The 24,030-nt window shown below is 39.7% G+C and overlaps 2 protein-coding genes across 5 annotated transcripts; one reads left to right on the plus strand and one right to left on the minus strand.

Moving 5' to 3' along the window:
• Nucleotides 1-97: 97 nt before the first annotated feature.
• LOC118424739 (spermatogenesis-defective protein 39 homolog) lies at nt 98-10,934 on the minus strand. 4 transcript variants are annotated; one of them, XM_035833496.1, is made up of 21 exons: nt 10,805-10,934; nt 10,151-10,185; nt 9,617-9,689; nt 9,130-9,295; nt 8,741-8,839; nt 8,199-8,267; nt 7,825-7,913; nt 7,404-7,472; nt 6,059-6,151; nt 5,767-5,800; nt 5,545-5,647; nt 5,223-5,250; nt 4,870-4,943; nt 4,080-4,167; nt 3,439-3,573; nt 2,874-2,915; nt 2,437-2,526; nt 1,970-2,056; nt 1,351-1,440; nt 849-953; nt 98-433 (listed from the first exon to the last, which is right to left on the minus strand). In XM_035833496.1, the coding sequence occupies exons 1-21, from the start codon at nt 10,814-10,816 to the stop codon at nt 413-415; spliced, it is 1,602 nt and encodes a 533-aa protein (XP_035689389.1). In that variant the 5' UTR covers nt 10,817-10,934; the 3' UTR covers nt 98-412. The 4 variants fall into 4 exon arrangements, with proteins under 4 accessions (XP_035689389.1, XP_035689373.1, XP_035689381.1 ...); XM_035833480.1 differs by having other exon boundaries at nt 8,729-8,839; XM_035833488.1 differs by having other exon boundaries at nt 8,741-8,842.
• LOC118424768 (activator of 90 kDa heat shock protein ATPase homolog 1-like) lies at nt 10,907-24,030 on the plus strand. Its single transcript, XM_035833506.1, has 10 exons — nt 10,907-11,083; nt 11,956-12,035; nt 20,556-20,666; nt 20,815-20,900; nt 21,076-21,196; nt 21,529-21,608; nt 21,721-21,864; nt 22,239-22,340; nt 22,611-22,662; nt 22,978-24,030. Exons 1-10 carry the CDS (start codon nt 11,004-11,006, stop codon nt 23,154-23,156), a joined length of 1,035 nt encoding a protein of 344 aa, XP_035689399.1. The 5' UTR covers nt 10,907-11,003; the 3' UTR covers nt 23,157-24,030.

A 24,030-nucleotide genomic window follows, 5' to 3' on the forward strand; every position in this document is an offset into this window, starting at 1 on the left:
GTACACAATGCATCCTGAACAATGATAATATTGTATGTAAAAAAATTACATCAGAGACATTAATTGAAAGCTGAAATTCATTTTTTTTATTAAGAGCAGTTATAGACAACTTGTGTTTGTGTTCAGCTCTTTATGTACATTTCAGTAAGCATGGCATAGCGCTACTGGCCTGTATGTAGATATTTGGTCCCCACTAATCAGACCTCAGGGGGAGCCAATTAAATTTCTTCCAAGTGCTTTCAGGGATATGGTACCACAGAGCAATATACACAACACATGTACCCACATCTCATCATTAGCCTCAGTAATTAGACCTCAGAGATTCTGCTGTTGATGTCACCTGAACACATAGACTGTAGTTCTGCCGGTTTTTATTCACATTGAATGACTTTTGTAATCTCTGGTTTGGTTGTCAGTTCTTCCATTTGACTTGCTGGAACAAAAGAAAACAAGATCAGTGTTTTAACACCATTGGTTGTAAATGTGATGGATTGTGATTCAGTATGTTGGGCTGTTAAAAAAACCCCAAAACACACAAAGTCTTACATCATGGTGAAGAGCTAAGTGCACAAAACATCAGGGGTTAACGAGTTTTGGAAAATTCACTGTCTCAATAAAGCCAGCATGTGGTTATTTCCACTGGCCTAAACCTGTATTTCACTGGCCCAAACGTCATAACATTCTACCGATATCACATTTCAGTCAAGAAGTATTTTTAATGTGTGTGTGTGTGTGTGTACAGATAACTATGCATGAAAAAATGGTGACAACTCAATCAAGCATACATTTTTCAACATTCTGCAGAGAATGAGAAGAGTCACACACAGCAATCAGGACTGAAAGCTCACCGAGTTGTTCAGAGCAGTAATTAGATACTGCCTCTCCAGACTGTAGTCGGGAGTCTTTAGTCTGTAGTCTTCTAAAGCTGCACGGTCCTTCAGCTGAATCAGTGTCTGATTGGTCAAGAGGAATTTTAAATGATTACTGAATTATCAACAGCTTTGTGCTATTTTTGGCAGGACAGGAGAACACAAGGAAGGCTGGACAAAGGGATGGTGAAGCTGTTATACTATACAAAGTACTGTAATTCTTGAAATATTCACAGTGGTTTTATGTTTGCACTTTCCATAGTGACCTCTTCCCCCACAAACTGAAATCTGTAAATGTGCCAGTGTTTCCATTACTGTACAGCATGTCGCGAACTTAAAACCACCATGGTCCCTCCATTTCTCCTCACCGCAAAATCATATCACCATAAACATAAAGAAATTTACTGTATCAAAATGCAGCACATTCATCCAAGCATTTCTCACAGTGACACAGCAATAGTTATTATGCTGAAAAACTTACATCTACAACAATTCTATGGCACTTGTGTTTTGCTGCAAGGGCCAGTCTCTCATTTGGGTCCTCAATGTAGGCGAGGTACTTGCTCAGGATCTACCATGGGGTAAGCAAAAGGAAAAGATGAGAAGAAGATATGTGAAAAGTCTATGTTCAAACAATATTATAATTTCATATATATGAGGTGCCTTAAAAATAGAAATTATTAGACTATAATTGAGCAACTAGTACAACAATCATTGGTGTGAGGTGTTTCACTGTCCATGTTACATTACAATAAATTTGTTCAATCATTACAGCACTGTAAACTCTACCATCCTTCAACATGGAATTCTGGTTTCTTCAAGAATTAAATCTTAATCACGAACGACTCTACAACAATTATCCATTACTGTATAATACAAGATATATCAGCAGGTAAGTTCTTTGTGCTCAATTAAATAGTTAATACCTAGCTTTAGCCAGTTATACATGATATAGTTTTAATAGTGCCATTCTCTTGAATCCAGATTCAACAATACTCAGTGCTTGAAAGTCTTTTGTTTGCCAAATTAAAAAAGGGTGTCTATCTGAGTCTCAACAGTGTATACAGAAGAACTAGAAAGAGTATGAATGAAGTGCTTACATCCACAGGTGCCTTCTGCTTACTCAGAATCTCCACAACCTTCTCAAAACCTATACAGGCCTTCATCTTAGTGCCTCCAAACCAGTTCTGAAACAATAAAGATGAAACAATAAAGATAAATATGCCAATTGTAAAATTAATGTGCCGACAAATATGTTCACAATAGCGTGTGAAACAGGTACCACAATAAAGCACACATACACAAAAGTCTAATCCGTAATGAACAAAAATTACATCAAAAGCAGAATATTTCATCATGGTGATCACAATTCAATCAATCTCTAATCTCCAAGACTGGAATGTTTTCTGACTGGCCTGGTGTCTTAGCAGTCCTTCACCCCAAGATGTGGGGGTTGTGGCCGTTGGAGAAGCCTAGCTACCCAGTCAGAAGACATTATGATCTTCCAGCTGACTCATGAACGCTTGGAGATTACATATACAATGGCACATTTTGAACTGTGACCAACCTTTGAAGTCAGGAGGGCTTCAATCTCCTTCCACCTGTGCAGCTTGGCCAAGGCATTCAGAGCAGACCATGTGTACTGTTTGTCAGACATCTGCACACAGAAAAGGGTTTTATCATAAGTATCCCATACTATTGAAACACAAGAGGCAAGATGTACAGTCTACTGGCTCCCGTGCCAAACCTAATCATCAAACAGTTCTCTGGTGGCAAGAACGTTATGTCGGCTAAGGCAGTATTCATATGGGCCACCAGGGCCCGCTGTTCAGATCCGGGACCTGAAGGGGGTTACGATTGCATTGTTATGTTTATCATTTATAGGTGAGAGTGACAGAGTTACAGAAATCAAATGGCTCACATTACATTCATCTGGACTGGTTCTTTTCTGTGCTAAGTGAAAGTGGGAGCAATTCTTGTGATGACCACAAAAAGGTGACTAACCTGGAAGTCTCTCTTGATGGATAGAGGGCTGGACAAGGATGACTGAAGTATGAAGGAGGAACACAAAATAAGTTGAATAGAGGACCTAACAACTGTATGCCTTAGCTACATGTATCTATTGTCATCAAGAACTTTGATTCACTAACCTATGTTTAATATAGATAAGTAACTGGTATGTTTATTCATACTTCACTTCTCCGGCATAAGGAAAGGCTACATCCTACCCATTGACTTGATTAAGTACGTGTATATGGTGTCTCTGGCATTATCTATACCAGTCTAACTATGCTGGCTATAATGGGAAATATGTGAGCTTGGCCACAATTGAGTAACTTTTGTTCATTTTTTGTTTTTGTTTGTTCATGCAGTTGAAGGGATACGATAGCCTTGCCGCAGACTGACAATCCAGGCCAATTATTCACTTTTCTTTGCTTAATTATACTAATACTATCCATACCCTCATAGGAAGGCCTGGTAGAGGCTACATGTATTTAAACTGTGATGATTAAGCTCTAACAAACTGAGCTTTAACTGAAAGAATTATACAGATGACACAGATGCTTACATCTGACTCATTGTAATGATAGAAGCTGCAGTAGTACAGGGTGGTAGTCAGGGGGGTCAGGGGAAGTTGAGCCTTGGGAGGATGGTCCTTGAACACTGGATGCTTTCCTCCAGCTGCTATCTTCTTGTCTTCTTCCTTAATTGATAAAGAACATGTTATGAAGGATGTGTGATTTTATTTTTCTTTGTTTAAAAGTGTTGGGATACAGAATGGTCAAGACTTTACAATAGGTGAAGAAGATCTACATTGTCAAGCATCACACATTCACATGATTGCAAGGTGTAAGAAAACATCAAGTAGGTTGCCCAATTATCTGGAAAATCTTACAAGCTTGATGTCAATGGTTGGGTGTATCATTAAACAGTGTTGGAAAATGTGTTGAACTGACATGTAATGATAAGCACATAAACTATCATTCAACTAATTTTTACAGACAACAAATGAGGTAGTATGGCTCTCATTTCACCATTATAAAACATGACCTTTCAATAAACCCTAAGGATAATGTTTCCTATCGATCACAGTCCTGGTTGGTAATCCTTCTCTGAGAAATCACCAAATCTATCAAAATCTTGAAAAAAAGTTCTTGAAAGAAAAAGGCTGATCTTCTTAGACTATCAAGCCCTTGCAAGAATGTGTACCTCAATCTGAAGTTGCCTCTGTAGGAGAGTACACTGTTCTAGGAGGAGGGTGGAGTCTGGGGCTAAAGAAGAATCATGCTGGAAAGACCTGAAAAATCATTAACATTTCTTCATCAGAACAGATGTGCACCTTATCTTAACATATGTCCAAGATTTTGTACATGTAAAACAAATATCAAGTGGTTACACATGTTCCTTCAAGGACTCTGTCAAGCTTACTGTGTGACATACTCAATATGGGAATAAAGTACTTTAGTACTTTTACTGTGTTTCCATTATAATATCATTCTTTTTACAGCAGCCATTAATAAATCTAATACAAATAGCAATAGCAATCCTACAATCTACATTTTACGTAAACGATAGACCCAGAAAAGGTCACAACACTTAATGCTCTTTCCTTGCTGATCCAGTTAATGTCAAAGGTCTCCAATATTATAGCATCAGTAGCCTATGGGATCAGGACACATATTAGCATAAAAGAATGACGCATTTCTAAATGGCATATTTACATCTGGCATTAATGTGGCGTAACTGGTAGCATGTTAGGCTCAGAATCAAAAGGTTCCGAGTTTGATACCCATCATGCCCAACATTGTGCCCTTGGGAAAGGCACTTTAAACGACTTTCCTGATGGTGGAGTGACGCCCACCGAGCCTCTTCTGCTAATCTGTCTAATTGTGTGTCAAAAACACACTACAGATTTGTTGCACCATGTGCCAACATCTGCACATTGGTCTCCCACCAAGAACAGTTAATTTTCTAAATTTTCTTAATATTCACATCTGACCTGACAACTGCTGCAATACTCTGTGCCCTACCAGCTGCTTTGGAGGGGGCTAGAGCCTGCTTGTACTTCAGAACCTGTAGGAGTAAAAACAACAACATCAAGGCAACCTGTTTCCATGAACTGCAATCAAAAGGTAGATTAATATGCTATATCAAAGGCAAAAGACAAAAATGAAGCAAGTAAATGGATGGCCAGATGTTTCAGATAACTATCAGATAAATATCTTTCATCAGTGACTGAGAAAGTCAAATCTCAAATACAACAGATATTCTATCAAAACTTAATCTAAGCAATAAATTTATATGTAATGTTAGATATAAAAAATTGTTACTATTACATGTTCATGTACTTACGAAAACATCTTCCATCCTCCGTAACATTCTGGAAAAAGAGCAACAAGGAGAATTTATCTTGAGATTATCTGACATTACAGAAACCATGATTTAATCCCCAAAGAGCAAGGCTACAGATAACATGTAGTTTAATCAGTGAAATATTTCCTAACTATAAACCCTATCAGATATATCAGAACCAGACTGTATAACAGTGACTATGTCTCCTAATATGGCTGCAGAATTGTTTAAACTGCAAATAATAACTAAAACACCACAAGCCTCTTTTCCCCTCCTAATGCAAAATAAATTAGTAAAAAAATTAAAATAATTAGCGACAGACTTGTAAAGCTCCTCCAGTTCATCCAGATCATAGTGACACCACAAGAAGTGGATGAGGTGGTTGATAGCAACTGGTCTCTTAATCAGCTCCTGCTGGAAAATACCTGGAAAGCAAATAGTGGAAAAAAATTTGTAAAAAAAAAGCCTTGGAAGTACAAGAGGAAAACATAGAATTGTTACAATGCGGTTGGCAGAACTATACAACAGGTGCAACTGTACTCACTTTTCCTGACAGTTTTCTTCAAGAACAGGACAGTCTAGGGATAGAGGGAGATGTCACCAGATATTAATACACACAGATAAAAAACAACATGTACCTGGTATTTAATAAATAAATAAAGCAACCAACCAATGCTTCCCACATACTGAAAACTATCCTTGTGTTAGATCTGTACAGACCTGTCCTTGGTGCTGAAGATAACATCCATATGGCTGGACAATTATTAGAAGGTGTCAAAAGTGTTGCTTTCTACATAAATTGTGAAATGTAAGAAGAACTGGTGATGAGTACTAACAATGGTGATGGCATCTCCATCATGCATCTTGATAGCAGCATCCAGCAGGGCAAGTTTGTCTTGGAGGGACTTGTAGGCTTCCAGGGAATACGGCTAGGAACAAATATTGAACATGTCAATGAGGTCAACAGTATACATTGAGTACCTTCTACCTAAGGATGTGCAAAATCAGAACACTGTTGTTATAACGGGGGCCGCCCTAAGACGGTCACCGTCGTAAGACGGTACGGATTTTTTGCTGATCTTATTATCCATAAGTACACCGTGTTTGTTGCCACTGACTATGCTGATTACAAAGGTAAATAAACCAAGTCCATGCACACGGCTTTAATTTGCATTCCGAGTATACTTTAACATATTTACTTCATGTTTTTTTAAGAGCAGAATTTTAACAGTAATGTTGACAGTGCTGAATCACTGCGGTCACCGGCCTCTGCGTATTGGCGGCTCGTGTCGCTAACTATACGAACTCATCCAAGCAGTCACACAACTGCCATGATACACATAAATAAAGCTCCATAAAACACTATGAATATGGGTCTTCAATTGTTTGTTGAGTAGAAAAGTAACCAAAAGGAAGCGACATAAACATTGCCACCATTGTACTCCCAAGGGAGTGTGGCCGTGAAGGTGGCAGACTAGAGAACGCTCTAAAGATTTATTTGACTGTAACAAATGATTCGTGCTGTCTATGAAAATAAGACTTGACAGAGAGATGTAGATGATATTTTCATATAATCAGACAGAGTTTTGTTGATGTTGGCGGTGTCGTTTTTTCGTAATGGTTTTTTTAGTCGGGCATTCACAATCAGTGCATTCAGCCCGTTGCCCGTAAAACATCAGCTGGATTGTTCTAGGTACAGCCTTCCTCATGTGAGACAAGAAGTACATACAGTCACGATTTTAATGTCAAAAGAAAGCTAAAATATCATACTATTAATTTTTTTCTGTGCACTTAAATTTACCACTTACTTCTGAAGAGAGCAAAATATAAAAAAAGCGTACCGAGTTAGGCACACTGTCCCGCGTAGCACAAAATTGGAAGGTTACATACACGAAATTGTCTCTCAGTGTTTGCCGCTTGTAACACGCAGCGCGAAAGGTTCATGAACCACATGAATGCATTTCTTATTCAAGTATGTTGTTCAAATCTATGAGTAAAAAATTCAGTCATCAAAATTTGACCACTCTCAGGCAACTAGCGATGGAGCGCCATGAGTTTGAGCGCAAGAAAAAGCGTACCGTGTTGGGGCACCTCCCGTTAACACAAGATATACAAACAGATCTATTTCAAGAACTAAAAAAATGGAATACAAGAAATACATAGTAAGCACAGTAAGCCTACCTGTCCTAGAATTATTCTTTTGATTGTTTCCTTCACAGGCAGTGATGTCCATCTTGCCCTTTCTCCCAGCTGGACAAAAGACAAAGGGAGATAAAATATGCATAAAAATTATGCAAAGGAATTTACCGAAAAGCTCCACATCCAATCAGGGTCACGTGGTGACATGCGGACTGAACTATTCCAGGTGCGGGGGTGCCTTTCAAACAATTACGCAGGATGTCCGCTCATCCTATCACAATTGTACAATCACTTTGTCTTATGTTCTGTTCTGCTTCTGACAATACAGCACATTATGGTCTCTTCAACTTGTGAGATAAATTCCCTCCCAGGCTACTATGTACCATTATGTGTCACAGACACTGTAGTTACCAGATTATTTGGGTGTTGTGACTGTTAATCTATAAAAAAAATAGTTAAGTACCTGAACTTGTCTTCTGAGAAACTGAATCTCTGTTTCCAGTTTGGAGACTTCTGTAGCTGTGACCTGCTTGGCTGGGACATCTACGATTGCTGCCGAATAGTATTGCAGAATCCATGAATTTTGATAACCCTGTTTACCTTCAAAAATAATACTTTTTCTCTATTTCAATGTACCTTTATGCTTTTAAGATATCTCTTTGAACATGGCAGCATGTGTATTGTTTGCATGTGCAAATAGAGCAATAAATGTTTTATTGTTAATTAGACTGTTGACCATTTGTAATGTACTTCTAGGGCTCTAGCAGCTGAATATTTCTAACCAAAACTGAACATGCTGAATACTTTGTGACTATAGTCTTAAGGAAAAAAACTTACCATCTTCCAGGGACATGGGTTCACTTCTGGTCATTTTTGGTTTGTTAAACTGCACACTGAGGGAATTGTCTGAAAACAAAAGGATATTCCAGATGATTTTGCTGTTTGTACACATACATGTGAGTTTCATTATCTTCAACTTAAAAATCACTAGAATTGCCTGTTCAACTAAAAATAGTATAATCCTATTTTACAGCAGATAATTTTTGCTGAAATACCTAACAGTACTGCACTGATACATCACAGTGCACAATCTGTCATATCAAAGCCAAAGCTTTAATACTGCACATCAAGAAGAGTAGGGGTTCTTCCCAGAGTGACTGGTTCAAAACCTTACAGCTGTATGGCTGTGCCTGTTGCTATTTCCAGATTGAGCAATATAAAGTTACTAATTACAAACTAGTACTATCCAGTATTGAAATTTAGCCCCACAAAATTTAAGGTTCTTGCAATTGAGCAATTGAGTCAGCCAATCCCCAAAAAAAGGGTTAGAAAATCAAACTAACTATTTAGTAGTTATTACATGTTACCCTGTGAAGTACCTAATGTGACTGTTGCTGCAGTACTTCTGCTGCTGCTGCTGGTTGACAGAGAGCCGCTCCTGTTTGTAGGTGGGGTGTACCGTGCAGAACGGTAGTCTGCTGCTGTTTGGTGACATGGAGTATGTCAATGTCATGTACATAGTTTCTTTAGAATTACATTATTGTCACATATTTGGTCATTTTTGTTCAAAGCAGCACAAAAGAAAGATGACAAACAGTAATACTGACAGTCAGTCTGACACTATTCTCCAGGAAGAGGTTTCAGTCAGGGGGATAATAGTGGCGGGATTTCTTACCGCTGCCACTCGTCATGGAAGGCAGTGGCAAGAAATCCTGGCCACTTCTATTCCTTGACTGAAACCTCTTCCTGGAGAGTACACTATACTTACACGTGATGCTGCCATGACTGCTACTGTTGCTGATGTTACTGGAGGTTTCCCAGGTGATGTCATCGTTGTCATCATCTGCAAACAGGGCATCCGCCCCCACCGTGGAACGGAGCGCGCTGGACAGACGAGCTGCCTTGTTCTCACTGACTCCCAGGACAGTGAAACCCTGATAGAAGTCAAAGCCACAAAGAGGATAGCATCAGGTTGTTATGAACTCTTAGAACAGCTGCTGCATAAAAAATTTGTCTACACAATGTCAATAGCAACTTGAGGGCTCATTTCCTAAGTCCGCCATCTCTTGTTCCTTACATACGAGCATTTCAACAAGAAGGGGAGGCTATACAGTTTTGTTCTCTTTAATTACTGCTCTTTTCTGTGTCAAACTGACTCCTTCAGGAGTCCTCTTGGAGATTAATCATCACAGTCTTGTAAAACACAGAATCACCAGTACAGCTGTTACATTACAATGCTATCAGGGTTACATTACCTCCTCCTCATCGTCAAACATGTTCTTCTTGGATGAAGAAACTGCGGATTCTTCCCAGTAATCCTCATCATCCCTACAAGCAGAAACAAGAAATAAAATAAAGATTCAGATCTAGTACACAATAACTCATAAAAATGCTTGCCTTCAAAAGTTATCCCGGTTGCCAGCCTTTTTAGCTTTAGTCTGCTCTCTCGGCCAGTTTTGCAAGTAACAGAGGGAGAGTACTTAAGCTAACAAGGCTGGCAACCAGGATAAGTTTCAAGGGCAAGAATATTAGCATTAGCATTATCATTGTCATATGTCAGATTCAGAGCTACAAAACTAAACTTATGTAGAGATGTTATGCTGAATAAGTATTTCAGAGCCAAACTGTTACAATATTGACAATGAAAATATGACAGCATTAGCAGTTCACTTCACTCAGTCCCGTAGCTGGTGGAGGCATTCTGATTGTAAATACTGTTCCTAGATATAAATTGCACCCAGTCAACCGAGGTTTAATTTGCATTTTAAGTCATGTGTAGTTACACTTACGCTGTGAAGGCTGCAGCTGCCATTCTGGCTTGATCCTGTATCAGTGGATGGAGAAAAAATGTTGTGAGTTGTAAGAAGTCAGAGGGGCGAGTAGAACAGAAATAAACAATATATACAAATATCCTGACCGACCCGGGAATCGAACCCGGGTCCTCAGGATCACAACACTAGCAGCCTAAATGACTAAGCCAAAAGCCTGACAGGCGTTTGGCATGGTCAGTTAGCACTACTTCAACCCCCCACTGTTACAAAGTTTAGCTTTGTGCAAAAGGTTTGCAAACTAACATATCATAAAGATCAATCAATCTATTGATAAATCTATCATACAATTTATTATTACAAAACTACAGCTATGTCCTACTGTCCTGGAGATCACTTTTCACATCATTTTGTGTCAAACTTAGTCCTGAAGTAGTCCATCAGCACCGCCCCTTTTCAAAAGTTCTAAATCAAAACAGGTGCACCTCAGTCTTCAAAATCTACTTCCGTGTCAGAAAAATTGGCTTCTCTCCAATATTGCTGGTGTCTGACGCGTAAATTAACTTCTGTAATATGCACATGATTGCTCTTAGTAATATGTTGGCATTGACTTGTGAAAATATGGAATGTGAGCCAGATAAAACATTTATTTTGCAGAAAAACAGACATACACACCTTTCCTGCCATCCTGACCTCTCAGTAAGTCGAGCGGTGCATGTTGGGTGTGACCTCTAAGGAACTTACTTCCGGTAATCTCGTGTCGTCACTTCCGTATCCTTTCCGGAACTTTCCTTACCGGCGAATTTTACCAAGCAGTGGGGCTTCCAGAAACTTCTCTCAGTTTCCCGTCCCAGTCGAGGAATCAGCCTGAAAGATGGCAAAGTGGGGTGAAGGAGATCCTCGTTGGATCGTGGAAGAGAGAGCGGACGCCACGAACGTGAACAACTGGCACTGGTGAGTTACATTGTGCGGATGTTTTGGCCCGTTGTCAGGAGGTTGGACCCATGTCTCTGTTCTGACTCCATGCCGCGGCATGTCACCATACCAGCTGTCCCTCCCTGTCTTACATGGCGATAGAATCGCTTCAAATATCCTCGGCATTTTGTTGATCAAAATGTAAAACGTGTCCTTGACTTGGTTCCTTTATAATAGTACAGATGGAAGACGCAGACACTTAAGAGATTTCATTTGTAATGTTGTCCTGAATGAACTACAAAACGTCCTAAGATTATTCCCCCCTCCCATAACCCACATGTTTCATATGTTGCATCATGAGATCGGATCACGTTGTCTTGTTATGGAAGCAGGCAGGGTAACAAATTCAAGTTTTGGGCCTATAAAACCCAACCAGAGTGTATACTAGTAATTTGGATTTTAGGAGCATGGCTGGCATGGCTCCCACGATAATCAATTCCCACAACTGGAACACAACACTACAATTTGTCTCCACAATGATGGAACCCTAGTAGGGACAAATTATATTTGGTCCAAAGACTCCAATCATAGGAGCTACATCATTAACTTCATCAGAAAATGTTAAATGTCTAAATGTTGCTGAAAACCACGGAGAAGAAAGACATCCTGTTGTGTTGGTTTATGAATTATTGTAACAAAGACCGTGTTCAAATCTGGATTTGCAAATCAGTAGTCATCCAGTCATGGGATTGACCCTCTCCTCGAAGTCGGATTCATGAACCCGGATCGATCCCATGCCTGATTTGCTAAATCCTGGCATTAAATGCAATGGGGATTGGTACCAAAAAGAAGGGATAGGTTCGTTATGAAATACACTTAGACGAATACGATTTTTACTCATTTTCTTTCAGGACAGAGAAAAATGCCACTCCCTGGTCTAAGAAGCGGTTGGAAGAGTTGTTGGTTGGGCTGAAGATTGAAGAAGATGGAGGTGAGTGTTTGTCTATGTATACCAAAAATCATGATGTTCGATCTGCTCATTCTTGAGTTATTCCCTTTCAAAATCATCAACAAAACCGACTGCTGCAGATAAAGAAAAGCAGCTACAGGTCCTAAACCTATGTTATTGACTTGCCTCAGCATGTCCAGATCAAAAACCAGATGCTCCACTGCAGTATTGTTACAAGCTACTAGTGGGCCCAAAATCTTATCATTTTGAGGGCTCAGTCACTGTCTCGGCAAGACCTACCCTCCTACCAAATATCCAGGTATATAGGGGGACCGTGATATGAGGAATAACACGACGTGAAGTTTCTCTTCACACGAGGGTCAACACGAAACGTGCCAATGCTCTCGTGCCGCTATCTTTGCACGCTCGCCCCAGGTAAAGGCCCATTACGTGCACTTCTTCAATTTTAGCGATGTCCGCACGGCCGGCATACACTGCTATATTTTCCCGCAGTCAGTCCGGCCCCATTACTTGCGCTTCTTCAATTTTAGCGGTGTCCGCACGTAGCCGTGGCCGGGCATTCACGGCTACATTTTCCCGTCCCGGTAGACTCGGCGCTAAATCCGGCCCCATTACCTGCGCTTCTTCAATTTTAGCGGTGTCCGCACGTAGCCGTGGCCGGACATACACTGCTGTATTTTCCCGCCCCGGTAGACTCGACAGTCAGTCCGGCCCCATTACGTGCGCTTCTTCAATTTTAGAGATGTCCGCACGTAGCCGTGGCTGGACATACACTGCTATATTTTCCCGCCCCGGGTGAAGACTAGGGTCTCAATCCGGCCCCATTACGTGCGTTTCTTCAATTTCAGCGGTGTCCGCACGTAGCCGTGGCCGGGCATACATGGCTACGTATATTTTCCCGCTCCGGTAGACTCGGCAGTCAGTCCGACCCCATTACGTGCGTTTCTTCAATTTCAGCGGCGCCCGCACGTAGCCGTGGCCGGGCATACATGGCTATATTTTCCCGCGCTGAGTGAAGACTCGGTATGGCACGCCATTTGGCGTGCCATACTCCATAGACTCGGCACTCATTCCTTGCGGAGGTAAAATGGACTTGACTTGAAACTGACTCTACTCAAGCTTCTGCATACCAAGTGGCTGCAAGGCGTATTTGACCAAGTGGACAAGAATCCAAGCCATGGCGGAGAAGGCACGCCGGTAAATGTTATCATTGCGTGAAACTATAAACAAACATCACCGCCATTTTGTTTTATGTAAAATTATCGCAGTTGTTTGCACATTTTCTTTCCGTTAATTCAAGTGCCATGGCCAGTAGTTTACCGGTACTCGATTTTAGTAGTACATTGACAGTAGTCAAAGATTTTGTAGCATGTAATCGTGTGTGAAACGTCTTATATCATAAAGGAAAATTCTACCAGACTCGTAGTGCCCAGTGTGGTTCACTTCTGTAAACAAAGGTGACGCCATGTAAATAATGAATTTTATTACAAGTGGCTTTGATATGTGCGATTGTTACAACTCCTAGGTAACTACAGCTTAGTACATGTACTGCGTATATTATGGTTCATTCAACACATTTCGATCTCAAATAAAATCTTCATTCAGAGATCTTCATTCAAAAACGCCGCCATTTCTGCTGACTGCAAGTGTACTGTGCTGTCGCAGTTTCCCCCGAGTTTACCTGAATTGTTCTGCCAGACTTGTGCGTACCGTACCGTATTACAGTACTAGCATTTACTATACAGTGTTTTCGATATCAAAAACCTTTTAATTGAGGCGCACATATGTTTTAAAATGTAGACCCTAAGTATGAAATTGTAAACATGATTACGATCGTAAAGCTGTTATTTAAGTCCAAGAATAAAAATGAAGTACATGTTTGTATTATTGGGCAAGCGACATTTATCGTGTAGTACGGAGATGTCTTGTTTACAATCGTTAATCCTGGAGTATTTTGTGACGCTTCTTCTCGGTGTACGTCGCCGGAAAATGTCGTGCTTTGGTGTGCTCACGAGATATCATGATTTTCTTCGTCAATGTTCAGTGACCAGCTTCGTTTTTGCTTACAAGGAGGAAAGACGACTCAAATTCGGAAAGAGTAATGAACCACAATTTCTGATAAAGCATCTCTTTATTGACTTTATCCCGTTAAACTCGGTAGATAAACTGTTGTTTGCGAAACTTGACAAGGAAAGTCACGTTTTGTGGCTATATATGTCAGTGTTAGTTTATCCAGATATTTTCAAACTACAGTGTACAAATAATGAATGAATGAATGAAGACCTTTATTGTACATTCATACCCACTGGGTTCAGTACAGGTCGCAATAAATGATACAACATGATATAATGATACAATGAGTCTACACTACTCAAGAATCGTATTCTACTGCGTATATTCGGCTTCTTCTCGTTTCTTTGTGATATTGAAAATGTAAGAACAGATATGCTTTATAAGTAAAGGTTTGTCTAGATTCAGAAGGAATATAAATTTGTCTATATTACTTAGTCGTATGAAGTGGGGGAACATGGATTCTATTAGTCTGTAGAGTTCAGCTCTCTCTTTCTTGTACAAACTACATTCTACTACAAAATGATGTTCATCTTCTATCTTATCTAGAAAGGTGCGATTATGTCTTCCGGTTTCGATGTGTAGTTTGTGGCAACTGTCTCGTAGTTTTGTGACGGCCGTCCTGTGCCGAATATTGTCAATATCCAGGTATTGTTCCACATTATAGGTGGACTTGAACAGTCTGTAAGACCTCAATTTGTTTTTAGCGGATCCAACCATCATTGTGTAGCTCTCTCAGAAGTTTGAAAATAAATGTCTTTCAGACGCTGATTGATAGAATTGATAATTTGAGACGAATTTGTATTATGCTGTAGAGGACAATGCCATATGTATGTTTCCACAACATGCGAGAATGGTCCTTCCCAGACACTATGGCGCCACCGCTTTGTCATGAGCCCGAGGCGGCATGACCAAAGGCGGCCGCGGGCTGTGCGGGAAAACTTGAATGTAACAGACTTGTTAAACTAGGAATTCTCACGGTTACGGTGCACGAAATAACACTAACAAAATATGTGGAGCTTGTATCTAATCTCATTCAGCAATCGCAGACAATTTCAGCGATAAACACAAGGTAATTCTTACTGGATATAACATTTTGGTCCGGCTATTGAAATGGGCTACGAAGTTTTATCAAAACAATGGAGGTTAAATTCTAACCTCCTTGGTTAAAACAAGGAGATTTTATCAGTGATAAAAGCTCCTTGGTTAAAAGAAGGAAAACACTGGGAAGTGTGGTTTGCTCAGACGGCTAGATTCCTCTGACAAATTAAATCTACGCTCAGCTATATAGAGTTATTTCATTTCATTTTATTTCAACCTACATGTAATACCCTACCGTTTTTTAAGATGTTTTCTCTCCAATACGCAGGTCCAATGAGTTTCTGTTTGTTTTCTCTCAGTGGTTTGAAGTGTCGGAGCAGGAGGTTATTTCCAAGTATAGCCTCCTTGGCCGAAGGAAGAACAGTCTGCCAGCAGTTGTGTTGTTCTAAAGTGTGTGTAGGTGTCTGTGTGTGTCGTTCAGTTCTACAGGTGTGCGTGTGAGTGTGTCGTTCAGTTCTGTTGACGATATTTTGTTAATCCTAACACTACGTTCGTTTATCCTAACCTTCCGGTTTCAACTAAGTATATAGAGTAGTTTATCCAATAAATTTTCTTAAGTAACAATATTGAATTATATAGTACTTTTATAGTATATAGATTGTAATATCGCTCCTTCACAAGAACAAGAACACCAATCCCTGAAGCTTGTGTATAATAATATTGCCAAATATTTTTTACGGCAAACGCGGGGGGGGGGGGGTAAATGTTGGTTTCTTTTATTTTGTCACGAAACAGACAAAAGCCAAAGATTGTAATACACATCTGTGTCTAGAACGTCACGTCCCGAACTCTGGTGCACATAGTCTCCAAGCAGACCCTACGGTGCCTTAGAAATACAAAAGTAGTATCAAAGCTGGCAAAGGACTTGGTATACCGGTGCCCGTTTGACTCCCTTAGCCGGCTATCTCCCTTTGGCCGGCTATACTCCTTTGCCAGCTTTGATACTATTTCTAAGGCACCGTAGGGTCTGCTTGGAGACTAGGTGCACACTCTATTGTTCAAAATGTCCTGCAACACATCAGCGCTAACGTTTGTTAAAGCCGACAGTACAGTCTGACCGTCGAGTCGTGAAAGACACTACACTATAGACGTCTTCATTCATTCATTATTATCACCTATCAACTTACCTTTTGTTATATGTAAATAGGTCGGTGTGAACTGTCGGAACAAGTCGGAGCAAGGAGGTTAAAAAAACAACCTCCTTGGTCAGAGGAAGAGTTTCTCACGCCGTTTTACTTGTATGTTGATCTCTTTGAACTTCTTGTTATGATGAAACATTTCTGTTCTGGTTTGCATGAATATTGAAACTTACCTTCTATTAACTGTGTTCAGAACAACGGTTTTACCAAGGAGCTGGGTTTTACTAACACAAGTTGCGTCTTGACTTACCCTTCAATAAATGACATTTGAGGAACAAGAAGAAAAACCAAACGTCTTTTCTTGCAAATAAATGGTTGCTTCTTTCCGTTTTTCACCTTCGCATAAGGAGATTCAAACTGTTTTTCTTTAAAATTTGGACTTTTTTACCTCTTCATTTAATTTGGTGGTAGGAACCTTATCATAATTCCTTTCACATTGTTTCCTTTCTAACGATAACATTAGATCCATTCCAAATTACTAGTACATTTATATACGAAGTACGGAATTAACAAGATACATAACGGTAAAATATAAAGATAAGCGCCCAAAGAAAAAAAAACAACCACCCATGAAAGCTGCGTGTCAGTATAACAATAGAACACCTTTACTTGGAAACAACAGCTTGAAACTAAATCAATGGGAAAATTGCCTTGGGTAGATTTGTGTTGAGTTTGTGTTCAAGAAAAGCTCCTTGGTTCAAAATTACAAATTTTAAAATCTTTAAAAGAATTTGTTTTCATTTCTTGCTGGCTCTTTGCGTAAATTAACATTACTTAGTACGTATTACATGTATTTTTTGACACGTCTAAAAACTGTTCTAGGCGTTTTTTTTAATCAATAACACATGTACATATACTAGTACATGTACAGTACGTCACGACATACTAGTATCGTTACTTTTGAAGCATCAAAGGTAAGTGTATACCATGGTCATAATTCGTCAGCAACTACTTCCAGCCGGGCCGCTATTTCAAACGTCGGAAACACGGTACGTTGATAATTTAATATATAGAAATTTACAAGTAAACTGATACATTTGAAATGAGACATATTTGAAAGCAAATGGATCATGAATGTAAAGTCCTTTACAAATTCTCTGATCGTGTCTCCACTGACAGGAACAAGTTGGAAATAGAACACATCGTGCTTCATTAGAATCAGCCAGATAGACATTGATTTGCATGCCATGGAGAACGTTGCCGATGCAAATACTCGATACATTATACAATGGTGTTCATCACTCGTCGGCAACACGGTACGTTGATGATTTAATAGAAATTCATAAGTAAATTGACACAAATCTGAAAATTGAGACATGTTTGAAAACAAATGGATCATGAATGTTAAGTCCTTTCCGAATTCTCCGATCGTGTCTCCCCCGACATGAACATGTTGGAGATAGAACGCATCGTTCGGAGTTCATTCAAAATGAGATGTGTATATTCAAGACATTATAGAATGATTTCCATCACTCTGTATTATAAGCTGCTAACAACACCAATAATAAACCAATGATAAAGAAAATGTTTCGTGCAGGATATGTCACTCAAATTGATCGACGCGGTGAAATTGTCTCCACCCATCCAAACTACACATTCGGTAGGTTCTCTTTTCGCCATAACACGACCGGCATCTTAACAATAAGTCGAGTATTCGTATATAAGATGTATATAAAATTATAGATAGATATGAAATGAAACATCTTTACCAAACAGACGGGGAGGTAATAATTGTATCAAACCAACCGTAATCAAATTCTGAAATGGAGTATTTTACAATGTTTAAAAAAATATTACTCGTCCAAGGGAGTCTCGCTGATTGAAGTGGTAGTTCGGAAAAATCCCAAAAGAATTCGCCAAGGCTCTTATGTGAAGTGACAAAACGGCCAGATGGAGAGAACTACATAATACGTATCTTTTTGTTACGATCGCTTGGCCAGAGCCTATGTTAAGAAACTATTAAAATTTCATCTGAATTTCCCGACACCTTCCGCTAAGATTTTGTATCTATCATGCTTGTTCCTATATTAGGGAGTTTTCTTGGCTGGGTGTGAAATGAAAACTGTAGTTATCGTTGTATTTTACTTGCCAACATTTACCCCCGACGTTGCAGCCAACAGAAGGTTATAATCTGTCGTTTCTCCCAAGACATGTAACCCAATAGTGTTATCGACATAAGTTACAACTTACCACATTACACTGTATCTATTGACTTGGTTCGTCAGATTATTTACAGAAAATGTAACAAGATCTTACCATTTTATGTCTCAATTTAGTCAATTCTGTATTTTGGAAATAGCCTCCAAGCAGGTCGCATAAACACTCCTGAGTCCTAGGCCGACTTCACTCCTCTGCTAGCTTTTGATACTATCTTATGCTACCGTAGTATCTCCTTGGAGATTATCATGTAAAATCGAATTACCGAAATGCTGCGTACGCTCGATCAATAAGTCAACAATCTAATGAATTGCAAGTTGCTCATCGAAGTTTCCACCTTAGAAATGAAGTAAACACAAAGTGGCATGGTGAAGTTACGGTACAGTGGCGAACTTGGGATCATCCATTGTTTATTTCAATCATAGTTTTTTTTTTATTTGCAAAATATAAACATCACACTAACTTTTGTGTGGAATGACAGCAATGAAATATTTTCTTTTATCAGATATTATGATGAAATCTGTCCATCAATCTTGCCACAATGCGATACCAAAGTGGTTAAAAAAACCTTGGCGATACTAATAAAATTCATTATTATTATAGTATACCTGACACCCCTCAAAATAGATAGTATCGCCCAGACCGAAATGCTTTGCGCTTGTTGGTTGCCTAGGTAACACGTGGGTAAGCAGCGCGCATGCGTGCATATTTTGTTTAGCCGCATCATTCAAACAACAACCGTGTTTACAGTCGGGTCGTTTATTTACATCCCGCGTCACTACTTGTTTCGAGTCAGCCTTTGGGAAGCTGTGGTTTAGTCACACATAGTACAAGGTATGAATTCTGTTTTGTAATGTTTATCATTTATTTTCAGCTACGTACGCCGTAAATAGATTGGTTAGATCAAGGAGGTTAAAACCTCCTTTGTTAGATATAGTAGAAAATGTTACGGTGTCGGTGGAGCATTTTCTCGTATCGTTTGTAAGTTTACTACACGCTCCTCCAAAGTACCAAACTAGATTATCAGTTTTCGTTGTATTAAAGTTCTTTGTAAACAAGTAATCATATACTACTAGCTTGGTATCGCTGCGTCAAAAATGTTTGTTTACACGAAATATGTTGTTTACGCTGTGCAAAATCCTGGGCTCTGTAATGAGGAAACGTACGTCGTGCGACTTTCGGTTATAGTGAGGGATTGCACGCCCGACCTCGCAAAGCATTGTGCGTTGCAAAATAGCGGCAGATGTTCCAAAATCTACCGATGTAAACTCCTGTTCTTTAAAGGAAATTTACGCATTTCAAGCCCGACGTTTGCGCCACGTCACTTATCGTATCAAGCGGTCCGTTTTACGCCACCGCTTTCCGCTTCTTGTGTACATGGATTACGTGCCAATTCGGGTTGCTTTAAGGTCATGCACGTGTCTGTTGACTACTTCGCGAGGTACCTCGGTCGCGCAATGTCCACCGCTATTCCCGTCGTTTTTGCGCCCACGAAAATGCGTGTCCGTTCTGTGCACAAGCGTGCGAAGTCAGCATGGAGCGAGGTAATGCACGCGTTCGGAGTTTGCGTGAAGTTGCTCAAAACTCGTCAATCGGCACGAAACGTGTTATTCTTCAAGCTCCGCTATCTTTACACGCGTGTGGTTACTCATGCCGCACTAAGTCCGTACGCGTGCAAAGATAGCGGCGTCTGAGAATTGGCACGTTTCGTGTGGATTGTCGTGTTTTGAGGAACTTCACGTCGTGTTATTCCTCATTCCGGGTACCCCAAACATAGCTCAAATATCAGTACAAAATGCTATTCATCCAAATATGTTTATACCAGTATACACACATAAACACACACAAACACTACCAAAAACATAACCTTTTTGGTGAGGGTAGATTGAAAAAAATGTACAGAAAAAGTACACACACACATGCTCGCTAACATACGCGTATAATATGCCCTTATATCACCAACAAATCAAGCCTGACAAGGGATAGCAACAATATGAACTTGGTAATACAATAGCTATTAAACTGCCTGAACTAACAAAGTAACATGTGCTCTGTTTCTATTTTCTTGTTACAGTGAAGTGTGAGATTAAGGACATAGCAAAGATTGAGGGTGAGGCTACAATCAACAACAGAAAAAAGAAGTTAATCTTCTTTTATGAGTGGGAATTAGAGTTGGAATGGAAAGGTATGCTGCATATCATTGATATTTGCCTTTTTCTTTCTCCCCTCCCCTATTTATTATCAATTTGAAAATGAATAGAAATTGTATACAGTACCAGTTTTTGATTGAGTTTTTTTAGCTCTCTCAGTTTCTGCTCAACACCTTTTTACAGGCAGCCTTGGTGATAGTAAAACAAGTTTTACTGGCAAGGCAGAAATACCCAACCTGAGTGAAGAGAATGATATTGAGGACATAGATGTGAGTATGCCTTTTGTCTTATCTTACTTTAGTAGCAATATTTATCTAGTATCTTCGAGGTACATTTAAACTGAACTTAAATTTCTTTAAGTTATTCTTGATAACACCAACATAGTACAATATTTTGTTACTTACTTGAGACTGTTTAACTCACACTTATTTCCCCTCCATTCAGGTAAATGTTTCTGTGAAGTCCAGTTCAGACGAGGCCCACACAGTGAAGGAAGTCATCAGGAAAAAGGGTTCAGACATCATCAGGGAAAGGCTTGGCCAGTACATCAAGGATTTAAAAACAGGTACATTTTGTACTTTCCGACTTTCTACATATATCAGCTGTTCCTTTACAGTAGATGCAAAGGCTCAGATAACCTCTGGCATTGGTATTGGTTAACAGAGTGCTGTGAATCTTGAAACTTTGGTGTTTTTTTACAACATTTGCAGACATGTGTTTCCAATGTATTACTGCTGTCGTACAGGATTATTTCAAGAGCAAATTTAAGACACTGCAAAAACCTCTTGCTAACTGCAAAATAAAACCACCACAAAATTGAAAAAAATTACAGTATCTGATGCAATTGCTTAATGATTCATCCTTTGTTTACAAGGGAAAACCTCTTTTGCTTTTCAGAATTTTCTCAGAACCTGATTCTTCCCTCTAAAGATCAGAAAAAATCCCCAACAGCAATAGAAAAGAAACCAGTCAAAAAGGTGAGTTGGCCCTCCAAATGTGCCAAATGTCAAAATTTTGAAAATTTGTTTGACAGCAACAATTCAGTTGAACCTTGCTGCCCCTGCTGACTGAGATGTTGTTTGTATGTAGGATTTAAGCACATTGCCAGTTGTCAGTAAAGCAGCGCCAAAGGAGCAAAAGATTGGTGTGAAGATCAACACACTTACGTACAAGTATCAGGAGGACTTCCTGTGCCCACCTGACGAGCTGTACACCACCCTGACAGACGTGGTCGTAAGTTCTCTTCACTTCTGATCCATTCCTTGTGTTCAGAAACCTAAGTTTGATCAACCTTGTCTATATCATCAGCATTGTGATACACAGTTCATGTACTGGGTATATCATTACAAATTTTGTCTATGTGCCTTGAAAATGATACCCCATAATGATAATGCATTTAACAAAGAGCACTGCAACTGACAATATCATTGGGTTGTGTTTTATAGTCAATTGCCCATAACTGAATGCACATAGAATATCAGATGAAATATCATCCATTCTTATACAATGTACCTATATTGACAGCACTGTTGTCATCAGCATGTATATGAAAAGCAATGAAGTGATCAGATGTAAAGTGATATCATCATTGCTGCACTGCCTTCCAGAGAGTGCAGGCCTGGACACACAGTCCTGCAGAGATGGAGACAGAAAAGGGTGGACCTTTTGTACTCTTCAATGGCATGGTGGAGGGGATCTTTGATGAGCTGGTAAGGCACACATTGAATTCCTGTGTTATATGAATACTCATGCTCAGCTGTGTACTCGAAGACCTCCTTATAAAAAAATCAGGCCATATCAAGAATGTCTTGAACACCTAGACATCTTAGTGTGCTTGCTTCTGTGATTACTGACTTACTCATGTTGTAACTGTAAGAAAGTTACCTAGGAAGTCTGCTTTCTTGTGACTTGATTTTGAAATCTGCCAAGTACAGTGTTGTGTATACATTTATCAAGTCCAACATTGTCTTTTCCCACAGTCCTCCCCTAACAAAATTGTGATGAGGTGGAGGTTCAAGTCATGGCCACCAGGTGAGACGAGTTCTCTGTTTCTTACTGTAAACAAGGAGGAGAAATCAACATGTTTAGTTATGCCTTTATTACTGCCCACATCTTGTCTTTGAGACTTGCTCTTGTGGACAGATGTTCTTCCATTCTCAGTTGCTAGTGGCTAATGAGTGGAACTCCCATTACAGTTTGAGTCAAGAATGTTGCCATTAAATCTCCCAGTTGGGACAAATCTTCTTTTTTTTGGGCACAACTGACATCTTACAGATATCACAATCAGATACATTTACCAGCAAATGTTTCTACCCATGTTCTGAAATGTTGTCTCTATTTTTCCAGCTCACTACTCCGTGGTGACTATCCAGCTGATCGACAAACAGGACCACACGGTCATGAGGTTGACCCAGACCGGCATCCCTGACAGTGACTTTGACAGAACGAAGGCTGGCTGGAGACAGTACTACTGGGTCCCCATCAAGGACACGTTTGGCTTTGGGGCCAGGGTGGGAAGTCTTTGACGTCTGATTTGGCAGTCAGAATTAGGAGTAGTGTTAAAGTCTGCCTTCCAAACTGTAGTATGTTGTCACAACTGGGGAAAGAACAAGAGGTCTAACTTTGTAAGCTGTGACCAAACAACTTTGGCATGGAGAAGTTAACTCAATATTTGTGAACAAGACGGGAATCCTGTTAGGATCGATATTGAACAACATACTCCTGTATGTGGTAATGTCTTCTGTTAGAGTGCTTGCCAGTAGGATTGTTAGTGCATCCTTACCTAGAATAGTGATTAGGAGAGTTTTGATGCTAGTCTAGTGTGTACTCCACAACTTCCATTCGCATGCAAACTAAAGATTTTAAAAGCAATGCAAGGAGTCAAGCATGTTCCTCTCGATGCTGACAAAAACAGTTGGCCTTCAGACCAAATCACAAGCGGCAACTGTTACCATTGGGGAAACATTTGTAGCTAAAAGCAAGGAAAGATGACAGCATGCCACATGTTCAGATATTGTGTCTGACAGTATCCAGCTTGCATTCCTGATTGATGAAAAGGAGTGGCTGCAATCTATTTATTTATTGGCATTTTTCATTTTCACATTATTGTTGGCTACGTTGTATTTTGAACATGTACATGGATCTGATTTGGTCATATCCACAACACCCGAAGATACCAGATACCTCTCTACTCATTTGTGCTGGTACAGTCCAGTTGCCTGCATTTTTGCAGCCCCACCCATAGCAATGTATATCCATCAACTAGGATAATTTTATTTTCATGTGTATGATTTTTATGTCTAGGTTCTTAAACTGTGTCAATGCCATGATACTCTTGAGATACAGAATGTTTTTAATTTGAGTTTGGACAATAAAATTTTAATATTTGTTTTTCATGAA

Source organism: Branchiostoma floridae, chromosome 1 (genome assembly GCF_000003815.2).
Source record: "Branchiostoma floridae strain S238N-H82 chromosome 1, Bfl_VNyyK, whole genome shotgun sequence".
NCBI lineage: Eukaryota > Metazoa > Chordata > Leptocardii > Amphioxiformes > Branchiostomatidae > Branchiostoma > Branchiostoma floridae.

Coding starts and splice junctions, on each gene's coding strand:
- LOC118424739 (XM_035833472.1), bottom strand. Junction 9,690..10,150: donor GCAGCTGCAGCCTTCACAGC/GTAAGTGTAACT, acceptor TTCTGCTTGTAG/GGATGATGAGGATTACTGGG. Junction 4,944..5,222: donor GGAGGATGGAAGATGTTTTC/GTAAGTACATGA, acceptor TTACTCCTACAG/GTTCTGAAGTACAAGCAGGC.
- LOC118424768 (XM_035833506.1), top strand. CDS start 11,004: ATGGCAAAGTGGGGTGAAGGAGATCCTCGTTGGATCGTGGAAGAGAGA. Junction 11,084..11,955: donor AACGTGAACAACTGGCACTG/GTGAGTTACATT, acceptor ATTTTCTTTCAG/GACAGAGAAAAATGCCACTC. Junction 12,036..20,555: donor GAAGATTGAAGAAGATGGAG/GTGAGTGTTTGT, acceptor TTCTTGTTACAG/TGAAGTGTGAGATTAAGGAC.